The following is a 26,841-nucleotide window of genomic DNA, read 5'->3' on the forward strand; positions in this document are numbered from 1 at the left end:
AGTTTCACCTGTTCGATTTTTTTCTTGTTTGTTTGCTTGTTTTTCCACACAGGCTTTACTGAAAACTTCAAATAGTACTATATACATATATTATATACATATAAGTATATATATGTATATATAAGTATATACATGTATACTATATACGTATTTGGTACTGGTACATATACACATGTGCATGAATAGTTATATGAACTAACTTTAATTATTATGATTTTAAAGTTTAGTTACCAGATTATACATTGTTTTGAAATATCTAACAGTAGTGTTTAGACAATGATTTAAGCTTGTTTATTTACATGTATGTGTATGTTTAAAGGCAGGTGGATGGACTTAGGAGCTTGTGGTTTTAAAGTAGTTCCAGTCTTCTGATCACCAGCATTATACATGTATCATTAATTATTCTCTGTTGTACTAGGTTTGAATAGTATATAATGACCTATTTGTATTTTAGTCTTTGCCTAGGTGGTTTTATTCTTAGTTTGTCTATTATTATTAAGATAGCTAACTTTAAAATTAACTGCTTCATTTCAAAATATGGAAGTTTATGTAATTACATTTTAGAGTTTTCTAATTCTTAGCATTGCTGTCATCATAACATATATCCATATAATGAAAAAACAACAGATAGTACATGTTTCCGAGTTTGTGTGAAGAAAAATTGAGCTTCTTTTATTACATGTGTTGAACATAGCATATTTATTTGTGCTGCCCACGCCCGGTGAGTTCTGCTCTGAAGAAGATGATTCTCTCACAATCAGAGTTTATGAGAATGACATAAACAAGCACCATGGCATTCAATAATCGGCCCAATCAATCAATCAGAGGTTATCCTTAATTTTCAATATAAACCCTCTGAATTTCTCTAAGTTTTGCATGGAGGCACTTTCCATTTAGGCTCAAACTTTTTAAAATCCTGACTATAAAGATAAATGAAATAAAGAAGTAAAAGATTAACACTAAGATAATTACAAAGATTTGAAAACCAAGTTAACAAATTGCTGCTTTTGCTTTTTTATGGTTCTTATGAAATTTATGGTTAAATCACACATTTTGGTCATGGTGTTGAAAAATAGTATAATACATAATTGTAGTTGTTTTAGTAAATGTAATTTGCAATGTATGCAATGGGTTCTCATTTAAATTATTACTGTAATATTGAGGTCCTTGCTCTTCCATTCACTTACCATGTGTCCTTGATAAAGTTACAGTACCCATGTGGGTTACCATTTCCTCACCTCATAATGGAATTGAAAATTGTACTCAACGCATAGGATTAGGTAAGGAAGGGCAGAAGGACGGAAGGAAAGAAGAAAAATGGAAGGAAGAAAGAATAAAAGAAAACCACAAAAAATCCTGAGGCTAGAAGGAACCCCAACTAACTTTGTGTGAATTCACTGATTCTCTGGACAGATCACCGTACCAGTGTCATGACTCCCATCCGATCCATTTCCCGGGCAGGACTTCGCGGGGTGAGCTTTGGTGTTGAGTGTCCGCTGGGGGGAGATGAACTGGCCAGCGAGGAAGCTGTCACAGAGGCAGTGATGGAGGTACCTGGGTGGACTCTTGCTAAGTTCAGGCCTTCCAGGCTCACACTGGCCACGCGATTCTCAATTTCCTCAGCACGCAATTCTGTAGATTCTTTTTCTTCTTGAATTAGCCTGAGAGACACAGTTTAATTTTGATACATCATATACTGCTACAAATAGTAACTGGAATTCATAAAATCAATATATTCTACCCTGTAACCCTTTTATATAAATTTTCAATAACTTTCAATACATTTCTGGCAACTCTGAGCTGAAATTTGAAAGTCTTCTTGCCAAACGATAATAATTCCTGCCCACTTTTGATTTAATCTTCTTTCCATGTTACCATCAACCAAAACCATTATAAAACTTGACAGTCTGGTTGATGAGTACTGTTAATCCTAATTTTGCATTTGAGTTTACAATCCACTGTAAAAATACTTTTTGAAAGGTAAGTCGTCATGAAATTATTGTACCTTGCATCATACTTAGGTAAAAGGTTTAATTTATAGGCTCCTCAGTGAGTGGTCACTCTCTCTTCCTTATCTTTCTCTTTCTTTGTCTCTCTTGACTTGAAATAAAACAAACAAATAAATATGTAAGCATTTAATATCTTGCTTTAAAAAATCTGGGGCTAATGTTGTGATGGAGCAGGCAAAGCCACCACATGTAATACCAATATCCCTATTACATTCCAGCTGTTCCACTTTCAATCCAGCTGCAATTAGTCTGGAAAAAAGCAGAACAAGATGAACCAAGTCCTTGGACCCCTTTACTCAACTGGAAGACCTGGAAGAAACTCCAGGCTCCAGGTCTTGGACTGGCCGAGCTCTGGGCATCGTGTCCATTTGTGGGATGAATTAATATATGGAAGATCAGCTCTCTCAGTCTTTGCTTCTATTTCTGCCATTCAAATATATATAAAGATACATCTTAAAAAAAGCGAAAAATTCTTAGAGATGATATATTGTACTAAATGATAACCTTAATTATTCAAGGTCAAGACTGTTATCCTGAACAGAATAAGAGTCTGTGAAATCAGTTGTTATTGTGGGTGTGTATTGATATTGTTGGTGACAGCAGAAATCACAATGACATGTACCTAGATATTTATTTTTGTTTTACAAGTTTATTTACTTATTTTTATTTCTTGATGTCTGTAATGCCAGAACCAGGAACCAGGAAGTCAGTCCAGTCTCTCACAAGGACAGAAGGGACTTACTTGCGACATCACTACTGATACTTAGCGTCTACATTAGCAGGATGCTAGAGTCACAAGCAGGGACCATGCATCCAACTCAGGAATTGTGACTTGAGTAGGACACAGGTTCCCTAACCCATGTTTGCAACATAACACCCAACGTCTGCCCCCATACTTGATTTTAAGCCAATTTAGTAACTCAATTGTTAGAGGAAAATCATAAGAAGCTGTACAACTATAAGTCATTTTCTATGTTTTTCTATTGATATTAATAAAAATGTCTTGATTGCTTTCTATGTAATAAGAAAGCTAGTCAAACCCAGACATAATAGTGTAGATAGCTCTTTGCCTTTCTCGTCTCCTATTAAAGCACCTCTGTTCGGGTCCTGGCTCTGCTCCCAGTTCCAGGGTCCCAGAAAACAAGAGGTGATGGCACAAGTAGTTGGATCCCTGCTAATCATAACGGAAACGCCAACTGACTTCCTGGCTTCTGGGTCTTCCCTGGCTCTCTCTTGCCTGGTTGTTGTGGCCATGGTGAAACAAACTAGCAAATGGGACGTCTCTCTGTGTTTCTCACGTAATTAACAAATAAATCAGAATAATTTTAATAAATGGCACATTTCTAGGTATTATAAAAGCTGCAATCTCGTTAAAGAGTTCCTGAAAAAGTGATAGTGGAGATAGTAACATTTAGTCTTCTAAAGGAAATGAATGCACTGTTTTCATACTGTGCATTGCTTTTATAATTATGTGAAATGAATTTGAAAGATATAGTCGTAGAACCCCATTAGTTTCCTATTCCAATAAGACATGTTAATTTTATACTTAACGTATTATTTCCTATTAACACAAATATTGTGTATTTATATATATTTCAGATATGTTCCTTGCAAAGGTTGTTCCAGCTTTTACAGGATATAGACAGTCATGGACGTCTTGCAGAGATGCATGGGATGTGTCACATGGGTCAGATCTAAAGTCTGAGATTCTTGTGGATCTAACAATCTCCTGGATGAAGACAGTGCTGAGAATTACAGTTTTATCATCAAGGTATTTTCATCTTTGTACACTATCAGCACTAGCTAGACTCACCTGATCTCTTTGTTAATTGCATCCAATTGTTCCTGAAGCATCATGGCAAGGGTCTGAGCATCAGAATGACCACTTGGAGAGAGAAGATCCATTGAGCTAAAAATTGTGTCTCTGTCGTCATCATCAATATCAGACATTTCAGTGTCACTCTCAAAAGGGTGGCTGCTTATTACTGCAATTTGCTGCGTTCTATTCCACTCATGATCCCCCAGAGACTTTACCTGAATGGTAAATGAAAATGCTCAATGTTTATCATATCACACATGTTTAAAGCACTAATCTGAGAAACAACACAAAGCTCACATGTTTACATAGTTATCCTGGCAGAAATAGAACATTATTAACACTATAATTTTATTGGTTTGCCAAAATGGTTCCTTGACATCTTGAATATGCTGCATACTAACTGGGAAACCAGTTAATATTTTTATTACAGTTTGGAAGACAGAGTTACATAGAAAGAAGAAAAGGAAGGGGGAGAGAGAGGGAGATCTTCCATTCACTGGTTTACTCCCCAAATGGCCACAATGACTAGAGCTAGGCTGGTCTGAAGCTAGAAGCCAGGAGCTTCTTCTGGGTCTCCCATGGCCTGAGGTCATCTTCTGCTGCCTTCCAAGGCAATAATCAGGGAGCTGGATCAGACGTGGAGCATTCGCAACAGGCGCCAACTCTAATGTAAGATGCCAGCTCTGCAGGGGAGGATTAGCTTGCTGTGCTTTGGTGTCAACTCCCACTGTTAATATATTTAATTGGACAAGGTAATAAACTTGTTTTTGATTTTTGGTTCAATCAATTTCAAGGTAACAAAGTATTGACGCTTGCAAATTTTCCCTTATCAAATACAACAATCTCTAAAACTCAAACTTTTGAATTTTATGCTAATCAGTCTTAACTACATTTTCCTTTTTTTAAAAGAAAGACTTATTTAATCTGTATTTGAAAGGCAAATTTTATAGAGAAGAAAGACAGAAAGAGTGATGTATCTGCTGGTTCATTCCCCAAATAGTTGTAACAGCTGGAGCTGCGATGATCTAAAGCCAGGAGCCAGGAGCTTCTTCTGGGTCTCCCACATAGGTGCAAAGACCCACGCACTTGGGCTATTCTCTGCTGCTTTCCAAGCCATAAGCAGGGAACTGGATCAGAAGTAGAACAGCCAGGACTGGGTCCAGTGTCCATGTGGGATGCTGGCACTGGAGGTGGAAGCTTAGCCTACTACATCATGGTGCAGGCTACACCTACATTTTTCTTACTAAAAGCTAAGAGCATGGGTACTATTATGCTATAGACTATATAAGAATTCTTCCTCAATTCTTCATTTACATAGATTTGAAGGAAACATTGCAGGTACTTAATTCCATCATTGCTACATTGGCCACTTGAACATTTTCCTTGGTTATTTAAGCCTGATAACATGGCCATTTCTTTTCTTAAAAATAAATTCTAGATCTGATTATGAGTTTTAACTAACAGACCAGTATGTTTTCAAGTTGTGAGCATAAGTAAGAGGTACTAGAGATTTCTGGTTTTTTTTTTTTTTTTTGGTTTGTTTGTTTTGTTTTGTTTTGTTTTTAAGAAAAGCTGGTCCTTCTTTTATTCAGGTCAAATGCAGTATATATAGGAGCACGTGATATCTTCCAAAGTCAATTTAAAGACTGAAGACATGATGTAAGACATGTGTTACATATTGTTTGGCGGCTGAGAAGCATTAATACATTTGCCACATCATAATGGGAACATGTAAAGAACTTGATACAACTTCTGTTTATTTACTTATTGATTCAAGAGTCATTGAATTTCTACTCTGATGGACTTTTTTACACATAACATACTGTTGCTAGTTAAAACCAAAGGTGTCAAGAGTCTGCACACAAGATGGGATGGGTTAGATAATTTTCATATATAAAAATAGTTGAGAGAATTTAAGGTACAAAGGAACTATCTTTTTGGCTATAAAATACAACTGCATTATCTACCAAGGATAGCTATAAATTTTAAGGTTTTGATTAGATGAAAAGTTAGCACTGCAAATAATCAATAGTTCTGTAAACACTGGATAATTTAGGTATATCTGTCAAGATGTTTTTAAAGTGGCAACTTTAGAATAGTTAATTAGGTTGAATTAATAAGTCATAATATTCCTTAACAGCCTAAGGAAATAAAAAAATCCTTTTATCTGGAAATAGCATACAGGTAAAGCACAGTACATGAAACCACATTCAAGTTCTGACTTCCTCACTAGATCACTCCTGTGATTTTGAACATTTAATCTTTCTGAGCATCAACCTTTGTATTCTGTCAGCATTTATTTAGTGTCCACTTTGTAATGTTGCATGTCTAAATACATGGGAAATGATTAACCAAAATTTCAGCACATAACAATTGATTTATGTTAATTATACCTTTAAAAATATGTCATATTCCTTGAGCCCAATAAAATTGCTCTCACTTCAAAATCTCTGTGTTAATTCAGCCTACTTAATTTAAACTGTCAATAAAAATATTAATAACCTTTGGCTCATCTCTGCGCACACCCATGCGGCCTCTCCTTGGTCTTCTTATTACTTTAGTTGTTCTGTAATCAGACTGGTTGTCCACCAGGGATCCAACTGAATACCGCAACTCAGTGGAGGTGTCTAGATGAGTTCTGGAAAAAAGGAAACATATGTAAGATTCAACAAACCAGAAAATATTATATCCTGCTTAACTAGAGATAAAGCATAAGCTCTCAAGGAATTACAAATTAAGAAAAAATATGGTCCATTCTCATGATTTTTGTGGTCTGCTCAGAGACTTTAGTCAGAGGTTCCTACCTATCTCAGCTCTATTATTTTAAAATGTGTATTTATTTATTTTTATTGTAAAGGCAGATTTACAGAGAGAGGGGGAGAAAGAAAGATCTTCCATCCACTGGTTTACTCCTCAAGTGGCCACAAAAGCCAGAGCCGAGCCATTTCTGAAGCCAGAAGCCAGGAGCATCTTCTGGATCTCCCATGTGGGTGCAGGGTCCCAAGCCTCTGGACCATTCTCTACTGCTTTCCCAGGCCACAAGCAGGGAGTTGGAAGGGAAGTGCAGCAGCCAGGATACAAACTAGTGCCCATAAGAGATCCCAGGGTGCATACAAAGTGAGGACCTTAGCCACTAGGCTACCGTGCCAGGCCCTCAGGTCTATTCTTTAAGATGAAGTACATTTTTCTACTTTTGGAATGCACTTGAAACACATTTGATCATCACTGCTTTCAGATGTAAGGGGCAGACAGCAGACAGTGGCATTGGAGATATAGTGGTGAGATAGTACATGCTCCAGATGGAAGAAACACAAACTCTGTAGTTTAATTGAGAGCAAAGTGGGAGCGAGAATAGAGCAGAACTGGTAGAAGAATGTGAGGAACTCTCCTGCTAAGCCACAGATCCCACTGGTGAGTGTGAGTGCAGGGATTGGGAGTAGGCCAGTTCTGGTTGGGCTGCAGCACCTCTTGGCATATGTCTGAGGCGGTTTTGAGGGGAAGGCTGAGTGTGCCAGTCCACAGCATTCACTGGCAAGAGCAAGAGTCAGGATGGGGTGCAGGCCAGGCTGGAATGGATCGCAACATTTGCCAGTTCACATAAGCGCTGGGGGTAAGCAAGGCTAGGCTAGGCTGTTGCATCCACCATCAAGAATTGCAACTTGGGGTGGGCCAGCCTGAGTCAGGATGTAGTACTTGCCAGCAAATGCTAAGACTTGGGGTAGGTCATTTCAGAGTGGGCCATAGCACCCGCTGGCACCCACAAGACCAGTGGCTTGGAGTGGGCCATATCGGGTAGTTGTGGGGACTCCCTTGCTAGGCCACTGCTTCCATTGTAGAGCATGAGAGTTGGGATCGTGAGCAAGTTGGTCTGGGAGTGAGCCATGCTTGGTGAGGCTGCTGCACCTGCTGGCACATTCCTAATATGTGTGGGTCAGAGAGACCAGGCAGCAGCACCTGCTGGCAAGTGCTGGATGTGAGTCATGTCAGGTGAGATTGCAATTCCATCCGGCAAGTTTAAGATCCAGGTCTCCAAGTGGGTCTGGTAGGAGAAGTGTGGGCTACAGTCCTGCTGATGCACATCACAACCAGAGCTAGGAGAGGGTCAACCTGTTTAAGGCAGCAGTATCCACAGGCATACCCGTGGTTTGGACTTGGGAGCAGGTCAGGCTGAGCTAAGTAACAGCAACTATGGGTGTGCATGAGAGCTGGATGAAATGTAGCTCTAGCCAGGCTGGGTCACAACAAATTCTGGGAGGTGCAAAACCCAGAGCTGGGAGTAAGCCTGGTGGGGGTTTCTGGGTATTGCCCCTTTAGGCTGTGGCACTCACTGGTGTATGTGAGGAATAGGTCTGTAGCGAGCTGAGCTAGGCTAGACTGCAGCACTGGTGAGTTCTCCTGAGAGATGGGTCTAAGCGCTGAGTTGACCAGGCAGCTGCATGCACTGGTATCTGCATTGACTGGTGCAGGTGATGGACTGAAGCTGACCATGCACTGGAAGGCATACACAAGAGTCAAGTCTGAGGCCATCCCAGGCCAAGTTTCTTGGGGGGACTCTACAATTAGGCCATTGGACTCAAACTCTGGTCACATAGAAAATCATAATACATGTGGTCTGACCCTGGAATGCCTGTATTGGGACTGGGCCTCTTAAGTTGATGATGCCTGTGTAGTGGACAACATGTCCAGATGTACATGGGGAACATGATTGCTAGCTCATTTAGGCTAGCAGAGGACATCCACTGGCTTGTCAGAGAATGGAAAGCAGAACAGGTTGGAGCATTCTCCTGCCTAAGCTTTGCAACATGTTCCTGGCCCTGTGGATGCACAAACGTAGTTGGCCAAGTATTAGACCTTGGAAGCATGTTCTCAATCCTGGTGCAAAGAAGCTGATGCTATCCCAGACCTATCAAAACAACTCGAGTAACACTCTGCAACATTCCTCCCCACATTGGAGCCTCTAAGTCATCACCAAAGGCATGTCCCCATTGCCTGGGTGCTGATGTAGTTTGACAGCGAGGAGTGCTCTCTTCCCCCTCCCTCACAGTGGACAGAAGAGAAAAAAAATGTAACATTTGTCCCACCCATTTTCCTCCACACCCTGACCCTGCAGACTCTAACTGGAAATTGACATGGGAAAAAAGCCCTCTCAACTGCATAAACAATATTAAAAATAAATTTTAAAAAACATAAAAACCCTACAAATATACTTTCTGTATGAGTAAATATCCAACATAGTTTATGTATGTCCATCCTATGAATTTTAAAATCAAGCATGTTATAATTATTGTCCCAAACCTAGGAATATGCATTGTGTTATTTTTAGTTTAGTCTTGTTGCTACGGTATGTTGCACAAAGCAATGATTGTGTTGGATGGGGGTTCTGATGACTTCACTGTAGGCTTATGTTAGGTTGTGATGTTAATTCAATGCAGTGGTGGGCCTTTAGATAGCACTTCTTTTTTTAAGATTTTTTTCATTTACGTAAGGTGAACAAAATTCATGTATTTCACATCTATATATTTAGAAGTATAGAGATACTGCCCACTCTATCCTCCCTTCTCTCCCAAGCTTCCTCCTCCCTTCTCTTTCCTTTCTTCTTTTTAATCTTTGAAATGATGTGCTTTCAGTTTACTTAATAATCACACGTTTAATACTGCACTAAACAAATAATTCTACAAGTAAGTAGAAAACTAGTATTCCTCAACAGCATAGGAAAAGAACTATATGTAACAACCAAATTTCAAACTGTTAATTTTACTCCTGTTACTTTTCCTTGCATTCTACATTATTTATCACAAATTAGAGAAAACATATCACACTTATCTTTTTAAGATATGTTTCTACTAAGAATATTAATTCCCTAGGAATTTATGTTTTGAAAATTGCTCCAATCTCACATCTCATAGACACAAATAAATTGGACTTCTTTCCAAAGCCTGTGGCAATCAAAGGTGTCAGACCGCTGATAATACTGTGTTGCCTATGATTAAATGTGTGAATCCTTATAGGGTCTCTATTTTTATTTTTAAAGGCAGAATTATACAGATGGGACGACAGAGATGGAAACAGAAATAGAGATTCTTCCATTTATTAGTTCACTTTCTAAATGGCTGCAGCTGCCAGGGTGGGCTAGGCCACACAGCTGGGAGCTTCTTTTGAGTCTCCCATATGAGTCCTGGGACCCAAGTACTTGTGCCATTTTCTGTTGCTTTTATATGAATGTTAGCGGGAAGTTGGGTAAAATGTGGAACATCTGGGACTTGAACTCCTGCCTTGATGGACACTATCATCACAGGCAGACGCTCAGCCTACTATGTCACAATGCTGGCTCTGTGCAGTCTCTTAACAGCTTCAAATAAAGGTTTTAATCACAAAAGACAATTATATGTGAATTATTAACCACGCTATTTTTCTGAGTAAAGAATCATTTAATTGTCTGTTGTTTTTCTTTTTTAATTTTTAAATTATTATAATTTTATGATACTGTTCCATAGGCTCTGGGATATCCTCCTGCTCTCCAACCTCCACAAGTCTACTTCCCTCACTGTCTTGCATTCTACTATCTCAATGCTTAGTTCTTCATTCATAAGCACATCATTCTCTCATTTCAGTGTATCCTGACATTGCAGGTATGAACAATGGCAGCGTCCAGCATCTCATTGTGTGTGTGTGTGTGTGTGTGTGTAAAGATTTATTTATTTTTATTGTAAAGTCAGATATACAGAGAGGAGGAGAGACAGAGAGGAAGATTTTCCATTTGATGGTCCACTTCCCATGCTGCTTCAATGGCCAGTGCTGCACCGATCCAAAGCCAGGAGCCAGGAACTTCCTCCAGGTCTCCCACATGGGTGTAGGGACCCATGGCTTTGGCCCGTCCTCCACTGCTTTCCCAGGCCACAAGCAGGAAGCTAGATGGGAAGTGGAGCCGCCAGGATTAGAACCGGCACCCATATGGGATCCTGGTGTGTTCAAGGCAAGGACTTTAGCCACTAGGCCACTGTGCTGGGCCCATGTCAATATATACTTAACAATTTCATTGGGAGTCCCTCTCTGACTTGCAAGTAGAGATGCATGCTGCACTGTGCCGTCACAACTGGTTATCATAGTCTCTATTACACAGCTACTATACATCGCTTTAAAAACAAAGCCATTAAACCAAGTCTACAACAGGATGGAAGACAGAAAATTTACAGCAACAGGAAGTTATAATAACATGCTACAGAATGACCTATGTATTGCTACAGAAATGAGAAAGAAAATAAAAACCTTCTTGAAGCAACTGATGCTACTTTTAAGGTGAGGTAACAAATCAAAGTATACAGATGTAGCTAAATTTATTTGAATGTTTTATCTACATGTGTATTTTTTCTTTCATCTTTAAGTACTTTAACAAATACCTCAAACATTTCATCTGCTTTAACATACTACTTTAAACGAATATTTAACAAATACCAAATGACTATAATCAACATTTCTTCTGTCACTTACCCTTTGGATGCATTCCAGCATGCTTCTGCACTGAATATGTGTACAGAATAAAGTTTGTGCATTGCACTCATGGGAGGAAAGGCCTGTTGCCACTTGGAATGAACTGAAACTTACATATGCACAATTCAATTACTTCATTTAAGAACTTCTTTATACACTTTCACTTACATAATTAAATGCAGACTATAACAAGCAGTTTATAGCTTTAGTATCTGCATTATGGAGTTCTTATTTGAAAGTGAAACTGGTTTTACGAGTGTAGACATTTGAGGTTGATTGACCCAGTTCCAGCCATCGTGGGCATTTGAGAAATGGAATAATGGATGAGAGCTCTTTTTCACTTTCTGTCTATGCCCCTTAAAAAAGATACCTGTTCAGCTTCCTGATTTGCCGGAATCCTGGTTTGATGGCCCTCTTTTGGGATTGGGGGGGGGGGTTGTCCCAGGACTCTGAGAAGCAGATCTGGACCTCCTCAGCGCGCCATGCGGCTGGAGTGGGGGAGGAGCTACCGCGCGGTTTCCAGATTGCCGGAATCCTGGTTTGATGGCCCTCTTTTGGGAGAGGGAGGGTTGTCCCAGGACTCTGAGAAGCGGATCTGGAACTCCTCAGCGCACCATGCGGCTGGAGCGGGGGAAGAGCTAGCAGGATCCAGGCGGGGGCCCGAGTGGCTTGACCCCCGGGCGGCCATGCTGCCCGGAGGGCTCGGGTTCCCCGCCACGATTCCAGCCTAGCACAGCCAGGCTTACCACCATGTACGTACGTACATGGGGTGAGCGGCTCGTGGGTGGCCAGTGCGCCATTTGGTGCCAGGCTGCGCCTGCTGGCCACCCGCCAGGAAATTCTGGAATTTGGTTTCTTTGATATGCTACATGAGTCGTTCCATGCTGAACCCACAGCTCTCTGAGAATGTGTTTTAGTCCTTAAGATTCTCAATGGCAGTAAATCTTCCTCTGAAGAACCTGTAGTCACTTTATAGTGCAGATTGCCAACACCAGTTCACTCAAAAGGCAAAATTCCGGGCTTGTCCAGCAGGATACCCCATTACCTGATAGGATGAGGGATCAGCAGAGGGGTCACAGAAGGCAAGACTATGACATTGTCTGGCATTTGAGAACCATACTCGGGGTTAGAATGTGTCAGGTATGTGTGGACCAATCCCCGTGCAAACTCTGACCCCACTGGATGGTTTAGAAGGGCCGGTGGAGTCTATGCAGGAGGCATGATAGTCTATGGGGTGCGCTGGGCTGACCCAGAGCAACCTCTGGCATACTTAACACTGGCTGGGAACAGGCCTGGTTGGGGAGCTTGGGGGAGGCCTTGGCTGGGTGGAGCTTACCACTAAGGGGCGCAGGAACTAGAAGCGGGCTGAGTTCTGGTTGGGTCACAGTTGTAATCCCTTGGCACAAATATGAATTCGGACTTGATGCACCATGCCAGGTTAGACCGCAACACAGTTTGGTGCTCCGGAGGACCAGGGTAGATGTGGGACGGACTCGGCTAGGTTTCAACCCCAACTGAGGCATGTATAAGCTATATGTGGGTATGGACGAGCCGTGGCTGGGCTGAAACTCAACAGCAGGAACCAGAATGGGTTGAAGAGCAGTGCTGGCTGAAGGACCTGGTGGTATGCGTGAAGCTTGACACCAGGAAAGGGTCTGATGGAGGAATCTGAACAGTTCCTCTGACAGGACACTGACCCTACAAATAAACGCAGGAAGCATGGAGGTAACCAACCCAGAAGAGGCTTTGGAAAGTGACCCACTGGCATACATTTGGCTCGGGTTGGGGGCAGACCAGGCTGAGTCAGTTCACGTCATCCACTGGAAAATCCGAGCGCTGGAACTGTGTGGGGGCCTGGCCAGGTTTGGTTGTGATAAAAACAGTACAAAACACCAAATGCCAAGGTGAAATGGCCTGTGCCAGTGGGGAACACAGCACCCAACCAGCACACCTCCCACTGGTTTAGGTGAGAGGTGAGTGTGTGATGGGCAGAGGTGGTAAGAGCTGCAATACTCATTGGTTCCAATGGAGGTCAGGGCTCAGAATAGAACCAACCCAGGGGATACAACCACCAGCTGATCAGAGTGACGGACTGTGGTGGGTATTGTGCTTACTAGTAGTGCATGTAGGAGCCTGGACTGGGAACACCTCAAAGTTTCTTTGGGGATTCCCCTGAACAAAATGGAGGAATCAAAACATTAACCAAGAAAAGATGGAAGATGGAGTAGATCAATCAACCACCTCAGCTATATGCTTCCAGCGGAAAACTGGACAAGGGGAAACTCTAAGATGGACTATGTCAATCAGTAGACTCTGCACCAGTCTCATCGTACCTGGACTGTTGCTGATGATATGTTGGAGCTTCTAATTGATCGAGGTGACGCTCTGCTGGCTGTGCCTTCAAACCTGAGAGGGCCTCCCTAAGAGGCCGTTGAACTTGACTGGACAAGTGGGATGCTGGACTCTGTATGGTGTGAGCTTGTAATCAGGGAATCCCAACGGAACTTAAGCTGTGGTTATGTATCAAGGTGAAGGAATTCACCATGGGGGAAGGGTTTGGGGTGAAGAGGGGAGAATCCCAGTACCTATGAAATTGTGTCATGTAATACAATGTAATTAATGAATAAATGAATAGAAAAAAAAAGATGCCTGTTCACATCTCATACTGGAATACTGGGTTCAGTTCCCAGCTCCAGATGCTATTCCAGCTTCCCAGTACCATATACCCTCAAAGCAGATGGCTCAGTAGCTGATTTCCTGCCACCCAAATAGGTAACTTGGATGGAGGGTCAGGCTTCCTGGTTCAGCCTAGGCCACTACAGAGCTTTACAAAGTAAACTAGGGGATGGAATCTCTTGGTCTGTCTGTCTCTTTCTGATTTTTGAATTGAATACATTTTAAAAAATCGTCATTTTAAAAAATGACTTATTTTAAAAAATAAGTCATTTTAAATGACTTATGAGCCGTAGGAAGTATTTACTTATTTTAGCTGATGATGTAAGAAACTCTGAGGACTTTACAAAGATTCTAAGTGGATATTTAAAATAAACTTTCAAACTAAAATTACCTTGATATTGTGGGTTCAATTAAAGAGCCAGTTCTCATTTTCAATTGGTCAAGTTCAGATCTAAGCTTTTCGATTTCTTCTGCTAGTCTTTCCTAGAGAGCAACAAGAAAAAAGTGGTTATCAGATATTATGCATTTGCCAACCATTATTACAATATTCCTTTATGATAAACCAAATTTAATGAGTAGTTCAAGAGGGAAAACTGGCAAATATTTTTAGTGGAGATTACTAGATATGACAGTAAGATATTCCTGAATTTTTCACCAGCAATGAATATGTAAAGAGAAATTTTAAAAATTACCTATACTCTCTAGCATTCACAAACAATAAATAGTTGGATATTTACTGAGTATTAAAACCAGAATTTGTTAAGTAAACATTGCTTCAAAATCCAGAGTAGAAACCCACATCTAGTTTTAAAAACAGGGAAAGGGTCTTATGCAGTAAACAAAACATTTTCATCATTCTTGGTCTGAGGGATATGTGGGTTAAGGAGAAAGAGAACAGGACAGAAAAGATAAGAAAAAGATTAGCACCTTCAAAAGCAAACATAACAATGTGATTATCAGGTTCTACTGGAACAATTATTTGTACGTTTGACAATCTTTGCATGTTAGCCAATATTAGTTTCAGCCTGTACCTTTACAAGAATAGAGGCTGTCAGTTAATCGTTAATCCTAAATGCTCTTTTTGGTTTTTTTTCCCATTAAAGTTTGTTTTAATGGGTAAAAAAATTCTGTGATGGATTTGCAGTCAAAATATTTTGATTAAAATACATAGATCTGAAAAACTAGCACACGCAGCTACCGTGTACCAAGTAAACAAAACAAGACAATGACACGCAAAACATTCTCCTTTCCCTCTGAAGATTTTGCAAAGTATTACTATCATTAACCTCTTTGCTTAATGATTTAAATGTTCAGCTGTTGTAAATATGTGAATGTGCCCCTCCAGATTTTCTGTTTATATTTTCCCCTTACCATTTTGCTTCATTCACCTCTTTTCACCATACTTCTCAGCATGGTCTTTTCAGTATTTTTCATACCTATTGATTTTATGCTCATAACCAACATCCTACTCTAAATGTTTATGTTTTTTAAAGAATTATTTAATCAGCATCTATCTCTTCTGAACAAATTATTTAGCTGTCATATTATATTTAAAACAGTTATGCAATCCAATAAATGTTGTGTAAAATATTCATAGTTCCTTTGGGATTTATTAATTCATTTGTTCATTATTTACACACACACACAGAAAATGCACTGAATTCCTCTTGTTAACAGCCATTGATGATAAGCAGTGAAGTGACAAACTTCCTTCTCTGGTGTGGTTTACAATCTTCAGGAAAGTGAGCAAGATGCAGACAGGACATGGTGACTACAGGACGTATTAGGAAGGATCAAATAATGGAATCATGGGAGTATTTATTTGATATAGTGATATTTGAGTAGAGTCCTAAAGAAAAGACAGGGAAGCAAATAACAATATCTTAAGAAAATGCATCACATCCAGAAATAATGAAAGAGTAAATGCCTCAGAGGAAGTGCATCTGATGAGATGGGGAGTGGAGTCCAATGCAGCCTAATGGAAAGAAGGACATAGGCAGGTGAGGAAAGAATTGAAACAGATCCCTACAGGATTCAGGAAGAGCAGTCCTACAAGACACTGCAAACCATCTTGAGTCCTTTGACCTGTACTTTGAGTGAGACAGAAATGATTAGAAGATTTTTGAATAGGGCAGATACAAGATAATTCTAATGATTGGGGAATAAACTGTGAGATGAGTTTAGACATAGGCAAGGGATTGCTACGCATATTGCTAAAATGCAGGCAAGAGAATAATGTCTTCATTAAAATGATATCACGGGGAGAATGGCTAGAGTGTGACAAATTTTGTAGAGCTAACAGGACTTGCTACTGTACTAGACATGGGGTGTGAAATAAATGTAGGTATCAAAAACATTGCCAAAACTTTAAACCTGAGTAACTGAGAGAAGTTATAGGTGTGATTTTCCTTTTTTTTTTCTTTTTTTTTTAAAGATTTATTTTATTTTTATTACAAAGTCAGATATACTGAGAGGAGGAGAGACAGAGAGGAAGTGGAGCTGCCGGGATTAGAACCAGCGGCCATATGGGATCAAGGCAAGGACCTTAGCCACTAGGCCACACTGCCGAGCCCAGTGTGATTTTCTTTTAAAAGAGATCCATCTATAGGAGGTTGGTGTTCTGGTGTAGTGGGCCAAGCCCCTGTCTGCAGCATTGTCCATCTTCCTCTGCTCTCTTAGGTTCATTTTCAGGGAGCTGGATTGGTACTGGAGCATCTAGGACTGAAATGAGTGCCTGTATGGGATATGTGTATCACAGGCATTGTCTTAACCACAATGCCAGCCCCAAAGTTAGCATTTTTTGAGGAAAAATGCTGCAGAAGATGGTTAGTTCAGGTGATACTTCCAGGGAACTGAAGAGGGAAACCAATATGTCAAATTTGAGATAAAATTGCAGTAATGAGCTTGCAAAGGAATTTATGAAGTCCCTCACATTTGAGCACCCAGTAATTAACCTAAATTTGGAACTGCTCTGTGTGTAGATGGTTTTTAAGTTCATGGGATTAGAGGAGGCCACCAGGAGCTGAGCAGAGGGAAGGGGTGCACGGGCACTTCCAGGAACTTCATGATTGAGATGTACCTGATAGGGAGAAACACTGAAAGGAGAGCTTGAGCAGGTTGGGGCTTTGGCTGTTGCGAGACAGACAGTCATGACAACTGGGTGGAGATCTGAGGAGAAAGAGGTAGCACCAGACCAATGTGTTCAGCTCTATGAGATGATAGTTCAGAAACGAGGTCCCAACTAGCCTGTGCGCTCTTGGAAGATGAGCATGACAACTCTGCAGAGTGTGAATTGGTTAGGAGTGCTGACAGCTGGCACAGATTGTTCCAGCTCCCAGGTCTGAGTTGTGGGTGGGGGAGTGGGTTCTGGGGAATCTTGCCAGGAGCACACAGAACTTTGGATAACACCCCACAGCATAACAATACCAAGTCCCAAATTCACAATCTGCCCAAATTGCTTTTTTTTAAAACACATATCAGTGATGGAAAATTTCTAAAGATTTAATCTTCTTTGCTGTTTCTGTCCTGTTGTATAAGAGCCATCCTCAATGTAGAATGCCATTCCCATTTCTAATTGTAAATATCATGATAGTCTCCAAGAACTTGCTAAAGTGTTATTCTAAAGAAACAGGCCCAGGGGTAGACTCTGTGGGGGAGAAGTGGGCCCAAACCTATGAAAATACAAATCCCACTGGTTAGCTCAAGAGTTGGGGTGGTGACTGGCTGAACTAGGAGTGAACATGGAGCCTGCCAACACTCACGGGTACTGTGACTGAGAATAGGTTGGGTAGGTCCAAGCTGCAGCACCTGTATGTGCATCCTAAAACAGGGTGTAGGGTGGGCTGGCCCGCAACATCCATCAGCTCATACAAAGGTTCAGATGGAGGGGCAGGCTATGCCTGGCAAGGGCCTAGCACCTGCTACAGCATGTGAGATCCGGATCTGGGAGTGGGCTGAGTGAGGAACCTGGAGACTCCCCTACTGGGCCATACCTCCCACTGGTGAGCACATGTTCCAGACCTAGGAGTCAGGCAAGCTAGGCAACATAGCCCCAGTCATTGGCAAGTGTCTAGGTTGGTTTTGGAAGGGGGCAGACCAGGTAGGGCTGAGCAGCTCTCAGCCCACTGGTGAGTGCAGAAGCCAGGCTGGAGTGCAGGTCATGCCAGGCTAGGGTATCACACCTATTGGTTCACATGAACCAGAGATGGGAACTGACTGAGTAGGGTCAGAGTGTAGCACCTGCCAGTGAGAGTTGGGACTGGGGGCTGGCTAGGTCATGCCAGGCTACAGCATCCAAAGCAAAGGTTAAAATGGATGGGGGCTATGCCAGGCTGGGACAGAACAACCACTGGCATGTGTGAGATCTGTGGTGGGGAGCAGGCCTGGCTGGGGAGCAAAGGGGACACCCTGGCCAGGTGGCCAGGTTGTGATCCCCACTGGAGAGCTAGAGGGCCAAGGTGGGGGGTGCAGTCTGGTCTGGATATAACTGCAGAATCCTTTGGCATGTATGTGGGACACGGGATGCACCAGACTACGCTAGAATCCAGCACCCACTGGTGCTCATGAGAACCAGGGTAGGTATAGGACAGGCTAGGCCAGGTCTCTGCCCCACGCTGAGCCAACCAAGGCCTGCTCACTGATGTCTTCGGCAGCCATGCATGTTCGTTTTCCTCCCTGACAATTTTTATTGCCTCCCTGACTCAGTTGATTCCCACTAGCACCTCTACCCTGTATCCTGATTATCTAATAACTGTGTGTTCTCTCTACTCAGATTTTATAGCTACTTTTGAATGATTATTATGGTTGAAAACACCTAACTTCTCAAAATTTTACACATAATATCTTCTCAATATATCTGCCTGAAATATGCCAAAATAGGTAGGTTTCTCATTTGCATAAATCATAAAGCAAGACATTTTTTTTCATGCTAGAAGCCAAAATAGGTATCCTTGAAAGAACAGGGGTGATTTTAAGCTAAAGTGAGGGCAGTTTCTGAAGTTGAGATGCTTTTTAGTGTTTGGACTATAAAAACTTGTGTAAAAAATTCTCTCTCTATATACCCACACTTTTCTTAAGCATGATGTACTAGTTAGATATGCTTCAAATGGATGACATCTGAAAATGAATCTTTAGCAGATTCATTTTAAAACAAAATATTCATCAGTGTAGAACTGAAAAAATTTAAAAATGTACAAGTCCATAATACCTTATCATGTAATGATTCTTCAAGATTCTTTCTAAAAGTTTCTGATTCTTGAATTAACACATTCTACAAAAAAGAAAAATGCATACATAATTAACATATTAAATATTTTTAAGACTTTTAAGATTTAACTTCTAAATATCTACTTTCAAATACAGAATTAGCAGCTTCTAACAACAGATGAATTAGCAGAGAAATAAGAATGAAATTCTAGATGATCAGAAACCAATGTTACATGTAATAAAGGCATGTGAAAATAAGTTGCATCATGGGTTAATCGAAAGAACCCTTGCTATAAAAATATTAATGTTGTCAAAAGTTTGTATTTTTCTTATAATATTACAAAACAGCTTTCAAAATAATGCACTGGTTTCAAATTTGTAGTTAAATTTAAATAGTGTAATAATTTATTGGTAATCTTATTTTTGGAGTTACATGAGAAAAAAAATGACTTAGGGCTTCATAATGGGTAAATCAATTGCCATTTTGTTTTATTTTCTTATTTTGATCGTTTTTGTGTGTCAGGAGAGAATGTCTAGCTAAAGTAAAAAATTTAAATTTTCGAAATAATTTGTCTGCCTGGATTTTAGTCCCTACCAACATTAATGCTCTGAAATTGCTCTGGCTCACACATCTTGATGGTCATGTAGCTGCCAACTATCAATAAGACATATATGTAATCACAAATCAAGTGGTAAACTTAGGGAAGCCTGTTTTTGTTTTGCTTTTTGTAAAAGTGCAGCTGAAAATACTGGGTTCCTGAACTCGCCAGAGGCACTTACAGTAGTGCTGTCGATGATATAAACTTACTCACAGTTTGGCTTTTGAATGACAGTAGATATTAGTCATGTTAAAAATACGAACAGTCCAAAGCAAGATATCAATGAACCCCCAAACGTTTATTTTTTTTGTCTCATAACTCTTCTGCATAGGAGAAAGGTATTTTCATTGCCAAATATAAGACAAATATGTCACATGTTTGTCTTATTTGAGCATAGTAATATGAAAGATTTATAATCATGCAATCTTATTAGAAACTCATTCTATACATGTTTGTAAATCAATCATTTCTAAGATTATATCAGACATTTTTTTAAGTCAGGAAGGTAAAGGATTATTTGATCATAGCAACGGGCAGAGTAGTAAAAACGAGCACCATCACAAGAACATTGCTAAACGCTCATGCAAGTCTCTGCGCTTTTACCTTCTCCTCTAGGGCGGCCATTCTTTCCTTTAAGTGCAGCTGCAAGCGTTCATTGGATTCAGTCAGAAGTCGGTCCACAGTATCAGATAATCTTTTGTTATGTTCTTCATTCATTTTCTCTCTTTGCCTAGCCTGTTATCGAGGAAAAGTAAATAAAAACAAATAAGAAAGGAAAGACAAAAAAAGATTCTGCAAGCTTGTTCTCAAAAATCTATTGGTTTTATATTGGATTTAATTTTATTTTAAATTGTTAGAAAGTTTTTCTTTTCTTTAAAATGAGTAGGGTGTCCATAAGATTCCGACTCTGGCCCACTATTCAAAAGGTGGTGTTGTCATAAGCGGGCTACGGGCCAACACTGAGGCGCAGTTGGAAGTAAGGTGGGTCATTTACTGTACATACTCTTTGAAGTTCCTGATTCTTCTCTTCCAGTTGACCTTCTAGATGTCTCATCCGTTCTTCAATGTTTCCATGTCTCTCTTCAGCCTGTTAGGAAATAAGAAGAATGCACCTGGAATGTAAGATCTGATTAACTCTTTTCCTGTAAAGAAGTTGAAATAAAATGTAAAGCAAGCTACTACCAATTGCAAACATAGTTTTCAAAAAATAAACTTTCTTTAAACAGGCAGCTGAACAGCATTGCTTGAAATGTGTCAGCTACAGGGGCCTGTTACATCCAAGCATCAGCAAAACATTGGAGTTATTTATGAGCAATGAAATCAGCCAAATGTAACATGCAAACTGTGCATGGTTTGAACACAAACCTGCCATTGTCCAATCTTAAGCTCCTGAAGCACTGAACTGCACAGATGGTCGATTATCAATAAACAAAAGTAACAAAATTTTTATAAATGAAAATAAAAACTTAGATGGATTCTATTTAGCAATAGAAAGTAAAGTCCAGTAGGACTACCTTCCTACGTATGGAGATCATTTCTTGTAGTTTAGCTTCCATAACATATTGATAATCATCAGATGAGGTAGAAGAGGTTGGATCAGACTAACAGGTCAAGGAAAAGGAAAGGGACAAAATTGAAAAATCAGAACTAAAGACACACACTGAACAGAACATAGCACAGAATGCTTAAAAGAAAAGTGACAGCAAATTTAATACTTTAATAGACAGAATTTTACGTGGAAACCACATGACGTCTGGTGAATAAGATGTACTTGATGGTTATAAATCAAAGTCAATGATATGTTAAATAAAAAGCTGTTAACCTAAATATGGAAAGTTAGTGATGGTGGGCAATGAAACACTATTACAGAGTGAATTAAAGCAACTCTGAAAATCATGTAATGACTGGGATTATGAGAAACCAAACACTAGAATATGTCTCATAGATTTTTAAAAGTATTACATTTTGCTTTGTTTATCATACAAAAGTAATAGAGACTGACTTCTGATGTGAAGGGGTATGTTAGACAATGACTCATTGAGTAAATTTGGTATAAAATTGATCATAACTCTTGCTCTGTATAAATCAGAGTAAAAACTAAGCCCAAGGATTTATTTTTATGAGTGTTCCCAATTGAAGCATCATTGATCTTCCCTCCAAAACAGTTATGAACTATGAGATGACTTCTGGTCTTTGAATACAATGAGAATTGGCCTAGAAATCAACAGCATATTCTCAGATGTAAGTTTCACTAAAATTTTAAATGAAAACTATCAAGGCAACAATAACGGCTTGAGGACAAGAAAATTCATTGGTGAATTCATTTGGTCCACTCCAAAGCTGAATAATATTAGTATGTTATGCACAGATAGCATATAAAGGTTCACCAGAATTTTAATCATAAATAATTACATCATCAGAGAAACCTTTTGCAAGATGCATTTTAACTCTAAAATATATTCTATCACATTTTCTAAATTTATTCTAAAATAGTTCATTGCTTATGCAAATTATGACAATAAAACATGTCAAGTAGTCACAGTAAATAATTTATTCATGTATTGACTCATACCTGTGTACTATTTTCATGCAAAAATTTCCCATTTAATCAATAAAACATTCAAAATCAAATCTTGTATGCATATTCAATTTAAAACTTAATAATTACATTTCATAGGACTTCCTGACATCCTAATTGCACAAATATGGAAGGTAATGAAGAAATGAAAACAATTCTTTGCCAGGTCTTCCTCAGATTTCAAGCTGATTCAACGATAAAAGTAGCATGATCTCTAAATAGCATAAAATGGCTTTATGATATCATTTAAAACAGAGTTTTGTTACAAACACAGTAAATGTATCAAAATACTATTGAAGAGATATAGTTTAAATTCATAAACTCATAAACAGTTATATTTCTAAGCTACATTTTAATAGTCACATAGTGGTATTACAATCAAGTTATGAATTTTTCAACATTCAGCACTTTTAAAAATACAAGTTTTTAATGTCTAAGATTTCTACCTGTTTTTGTCTTAACACCTAGAAACACACGAAATATTATTTAATTAACTTGAAATATAAAACAAAAATTCTTTCATTACTGTTATTGCTGCTATTTTTTACTGGCATTAAAAATAAATGAAATACCTCATGGAAATCAAGATGAATTATTTCTTGCTAAAGGACCATACATTTTAATATAAACATAGGCATAAGAAATCATAAAACTGGGAGTCCAAAATAAATCTTTTTACTTGCATAAAATTTCTACAGTGATATTTCAGTTGTATCTATGAGCATTAACAATTTTGACTTTCCAAAATGTTTTAAATGAGTTCTATCTACACATTCGCTACACACTCACGCACACACACACGATGGAGGAAATTAACCAAAGGATAAATCCAGATATATAATTTCTAAATAGTAGAAAAATTTTCAACCAGCACCGCTCATGTATGTTAAAGTTAGCTTTGTGAAGACTACAAGAGCAGCACATGATATAAATACAAGGATCCTAAGGGAACAGTCTGCAATGTTTATGCTTCTTGATAGAAAACTGGATTTATCTTGGTTTTAATCTAAAATTTGAAATAAACACAACTCAAACGAGCTGGAGATTTAGAGCATGGTAGATGCTAAAATAGCTTTGAGAACAGGAGGAAAATATGCAGAAACAGAAGAAATTAAAGAGAGCCCTTGCAAAAAAAGAAAAATATAGTTGCCTATAGTACATACCCCAAATAAAATATTTGAAATGATTATAAAACATGATATTTGGGGCCTAGTTTTAAATTAAGAAGAAATCCCTTTATTTTTGTGATTACTAAGAAAAGGTTAAAAAACCATAAAATGACAATTATCATCAGTAACAGAGAAATATTAATCAAATTTGAAAGGAAAAACGGGACAGTCTTAGGATCTCTCCAGAGTCCTTGAGAACAGAAAACAAGAAAACATGCAAGCCATAATTATTGGCAGAACAAATAAAAGAGTGATTTTTCAAATCTTATTTTAAAAAGATTTATTTTTATTGGAAAGGCAGATATACAGAGAGGAGAGACAGAGGGAAAGATCTTCCGTCTGATTTACTCCTCAAGTGGCCGCAATGGCTGGAGCTGAGCACATCCAAAGCCAGAAGCCAGGAGCTTCTGCCGGGTCTCCCACATGGATGCAGGGTCCCAAGGCTTTGGGCCGTTCTCCACTGCTTTCCCAGGCCACTGGCAGGGAGCTGGATGGGAAGTGGGGCTGCTGGGATTAGAACCGGCACCCATATGGGATCCCTGCACTTGCAAGATGAGGATCTTAGCAGCTAGGTTACCGCTCCGGGCCCTCAAATCTTTTTAGAAATAGTAGAGGGAGAAGCAAGTCCAGTATAAAATCTTAGCACTTAAGTTTATATTATGAATTAAATTTTGTGGCAATATTAAATTATTTCTTTGAAATAAGTTATTGATACCGATTCACTCAAAAGATAAGATGGGGACAATGAAGGAGAATGAATTTAAAAAATTGAAAGTTTTTAAGAAGAATAAAAAATTTCTGACCAAATAAAAATTGAAAGTGCTAGAGAAAATGGATTGTTGGCAATAAGAGAAAATCAAGAAAATGCTAAGAGAAAATCAAGAATTTTGGGGGGAGATTCACAAATAATATATCAAAATAATAGTTACAGAGAATAAAAAAGAAACAGGTATTAACATATGACACTTAGTGATTTTTTTAATATTATAAGTCAAATATCCTCAGAAATTTTATCCTAAAGCCCTATAAACCAATACATTATCTTAATAATATTTTATTCTGAGTTTACCAAATATTTGTTGAATTCCAAATTGCTTCTCTGGAGAGAATTCATACTTTCTGGTATTTTATTCAGGATAATGTTGATGATTATTTTATACTAAAATTTTACAAGTTGTTTTTCTTATTTAGTCACTCACCTAACTCCCCTGAAAACAGTGACAATCAGTGAGATTAACACTTTAAAAGCTCTTCAAGTTCTTCAACTGGTAAGCCTAAAGATGCATATTACAATTCACGTTACAGACATTAAATTGGTGTTGTCAAGAAAAAATATCGAATATTACTAACATGTTTGGATTGCTATCCATAATTTAGGCAGTATTTTTCAAATTAAGTGGTTAGTTCATTTTTGTCTTAGAAATCAGCCATTTGTGAAATTGTCATGGAGATATACCTGCATATCCTGTGGCTACAGAATGATCCAAATCTCAGACTGATACTCCATGTAGCTGGTTACTCCAGAATTCTACAGAAAGCCAGCTGTTCCAATGCTTCCTAATCCTGCTTTACTTTGTCAACTGTATGGCTTTTTCACTGTCTGCTTAATTCTTCTGCTTTAACCAACATATAGATAAATCGACATTTTCTTGAGGGTCAGGGTGATAGGGGAGGCAGATGTGCAATCTGCACAAGATGAGACTTGATGGTGAAACCCTGTTGTTAGGCGTGCCAAGAGACACATGGTTCTTCAGTTATCTACAGCTTAGGACAGCAGAGGCATGAGTGCAGGCAGGTGTGTGTGTGTGTTTGTGTTACTTTGGCACTGCTGCATCCATTGTGCTGGACAATCCCTAAAGCCAAAATTTACATTTGTTTGTTTACATAATTACCCATTTCTTACAGTGTCTTTAAAAAGTTAGAAAAGAGCGATGACTGTGTGATTATCTAAGATGTGTGTCTTTTTGTATTAATATGAAGTCAAACATGCTGTTATTATTGACAAAAATCAGGATTTTCATACTAAGAACATAAAGACATTCATACATTAAACATATATACATACATTTTGAAGCAATACTATTTCCATTAAACTGAAATAGATCAGATAATCCTTTAACAGTATAATGGTTTCCTAACACTGAAGTATACACAGATAGTCTGCAGCTACACACCTGAGGAAAACATTGAACAAGTCTCAAAATATTGATCCTGTTTCTCTCAGAATAAATTACAAACCTGTTTTCTCCGTATTTAATGGCTTTAGATATCTACAACACTAGTTTTTAACTTCTAGCAAGCTTAGCCTACTATAACTTAACATACTTTAAAACACTGTAACTATTTACCTATGCTTCTAACAGCAAAAAAAAAAAAATTCATGTGAAGTCTGAGAAATTCTTAGGTCTCACATGTACATGTTTATTACCATGATTATTATTATGTGAAAATATTGTGAAAATTAACCATAGCAAAGACAAGAAAGTTTATTTTGTTTGGTTTAAAAAGGCAGCCAGATCATCCACCTGATTGTAGCGATCACTTGATGAAGGATAAATAAAACATATGCAGTAAGAAAAAGAGCCGTTAAATATTATACAAATATGTGAAGGTTAGATAAACTTAACACAAATTGTGCCTAAAGAATATTCATGAGTCCCATGTTAAGGATCAGTGATTTCTACCTGTGGGGTGACAGAGTGTTGTTTTAGTGTAGTACCTTGGTTAGGGCTGCAATTCTCTGAGCCAGTTCAGCCTCTACTTCAGGTAGGGTTTCAGCCTTTCTCATGGTCTGCTGTAACTTTTGCTCAGCCAGCTCCAAGCGTTCTTGTAACTGTCTATTTTTCTCTTCCATCTGAAATAACAACAGTCACAGAGAAACTTACAAGGCCAGGGGAAGGAGCAACATCACCGGTGCGGTCAGCAGGGTAGTCACACCTCAGCCACAACTCTAGACAGAGTCAGCTGCTACTGCATTTGGATGTGCTAAGTGACAATGCCCTTATGTTGCCATGTAGTACGTATGCCTTTCCCTTAGTAACATCATACATTGAAATTAGAAAAGTTCCTAGCATTGGCAGCAAAAAGAAATGAAATTCCTAATAAGTATGAATTGGGAAAATGGAATGCAGTTCATTATTAGACTTAATCTGTACTGTGACAACAAAATATATATTTTTCTCTCTGTTGATTTTGTTTTATGGCTTTTCATTTAATGGGAGGCATGGTAACTGTGTAATAGGCAATGTCATATCCAGATGTGAGGATACAATGCAGTATGCCTCTCTACTTCCAGACA

The 26,841-nt window shown here is 38.9% G+C and overlaps 1 protein-coding gene across 4 annotated transcripts in view; it reads right to left on the minus strand.

The window, feature by feature from the left end:
* PPFIA2 (PTPRF interacting protein alpha 2) overlaps positions 1 to 26,841 on the minus strand; it is a 393,655-nt gene that overhangs the window by 69,899 nt on the left and 296,915 nt on the right. For all 4 annotated transcript variants that reach the window (XM_058673335.1, XM_058673333.1, XM_058673332.1 and 1 more), the window contains 8 exons: positions 26,263 to 26,397; positions 20,800 to 20,883; positions 20,400 to 20,531; positions 19,199 to 19,261; positions 14,384 to 14,475; positions 6,331 to 6,466; positions 3,823 to 4,043; positions 1,424 to 1,661 (listed from right to left, as the gene is read on the minus strand). In XM_058673335.1, coding sequence (XP_058529318.1) covers positions 1,424 to 1,661; positions 3,823 to 4,043; positions 6,331 to 6,466; positions 14,384 to 14,475; positions 19,199 to 19,261; positions 20,400 to 20,531; positions 20,800 to 20,883; positions 26,263 to 26,397 — 1,101 coding nt within the window. The remainder of the gene's footprint in view (positions 1 to 1,423; positions 1,662 to 3,822; positions 4,044 to 6,330; positions 6,467 to 14,383; positions 14,476 to 19,198; positions 19,262 to 20,399; positions 20,532 to 20,799; positions 20,884 to 26,262; positions 26,398 to 26,841) is intronic.

This window comes from Ochotona princeps, chromosome 15 (assembly GCF_030435755.1).
Source record: "Ochotona princeps isolate mOchPri1 chromosome 15, mOchPri1.hap1, whole genome shotgun sequence".
Classification (NCBI taxonomy): Eukaryota; Metazoa; Chordata; class Mammalia; order Lagomorpha; family Ochotonidae; genus Ochotona; species Ochotona princeps.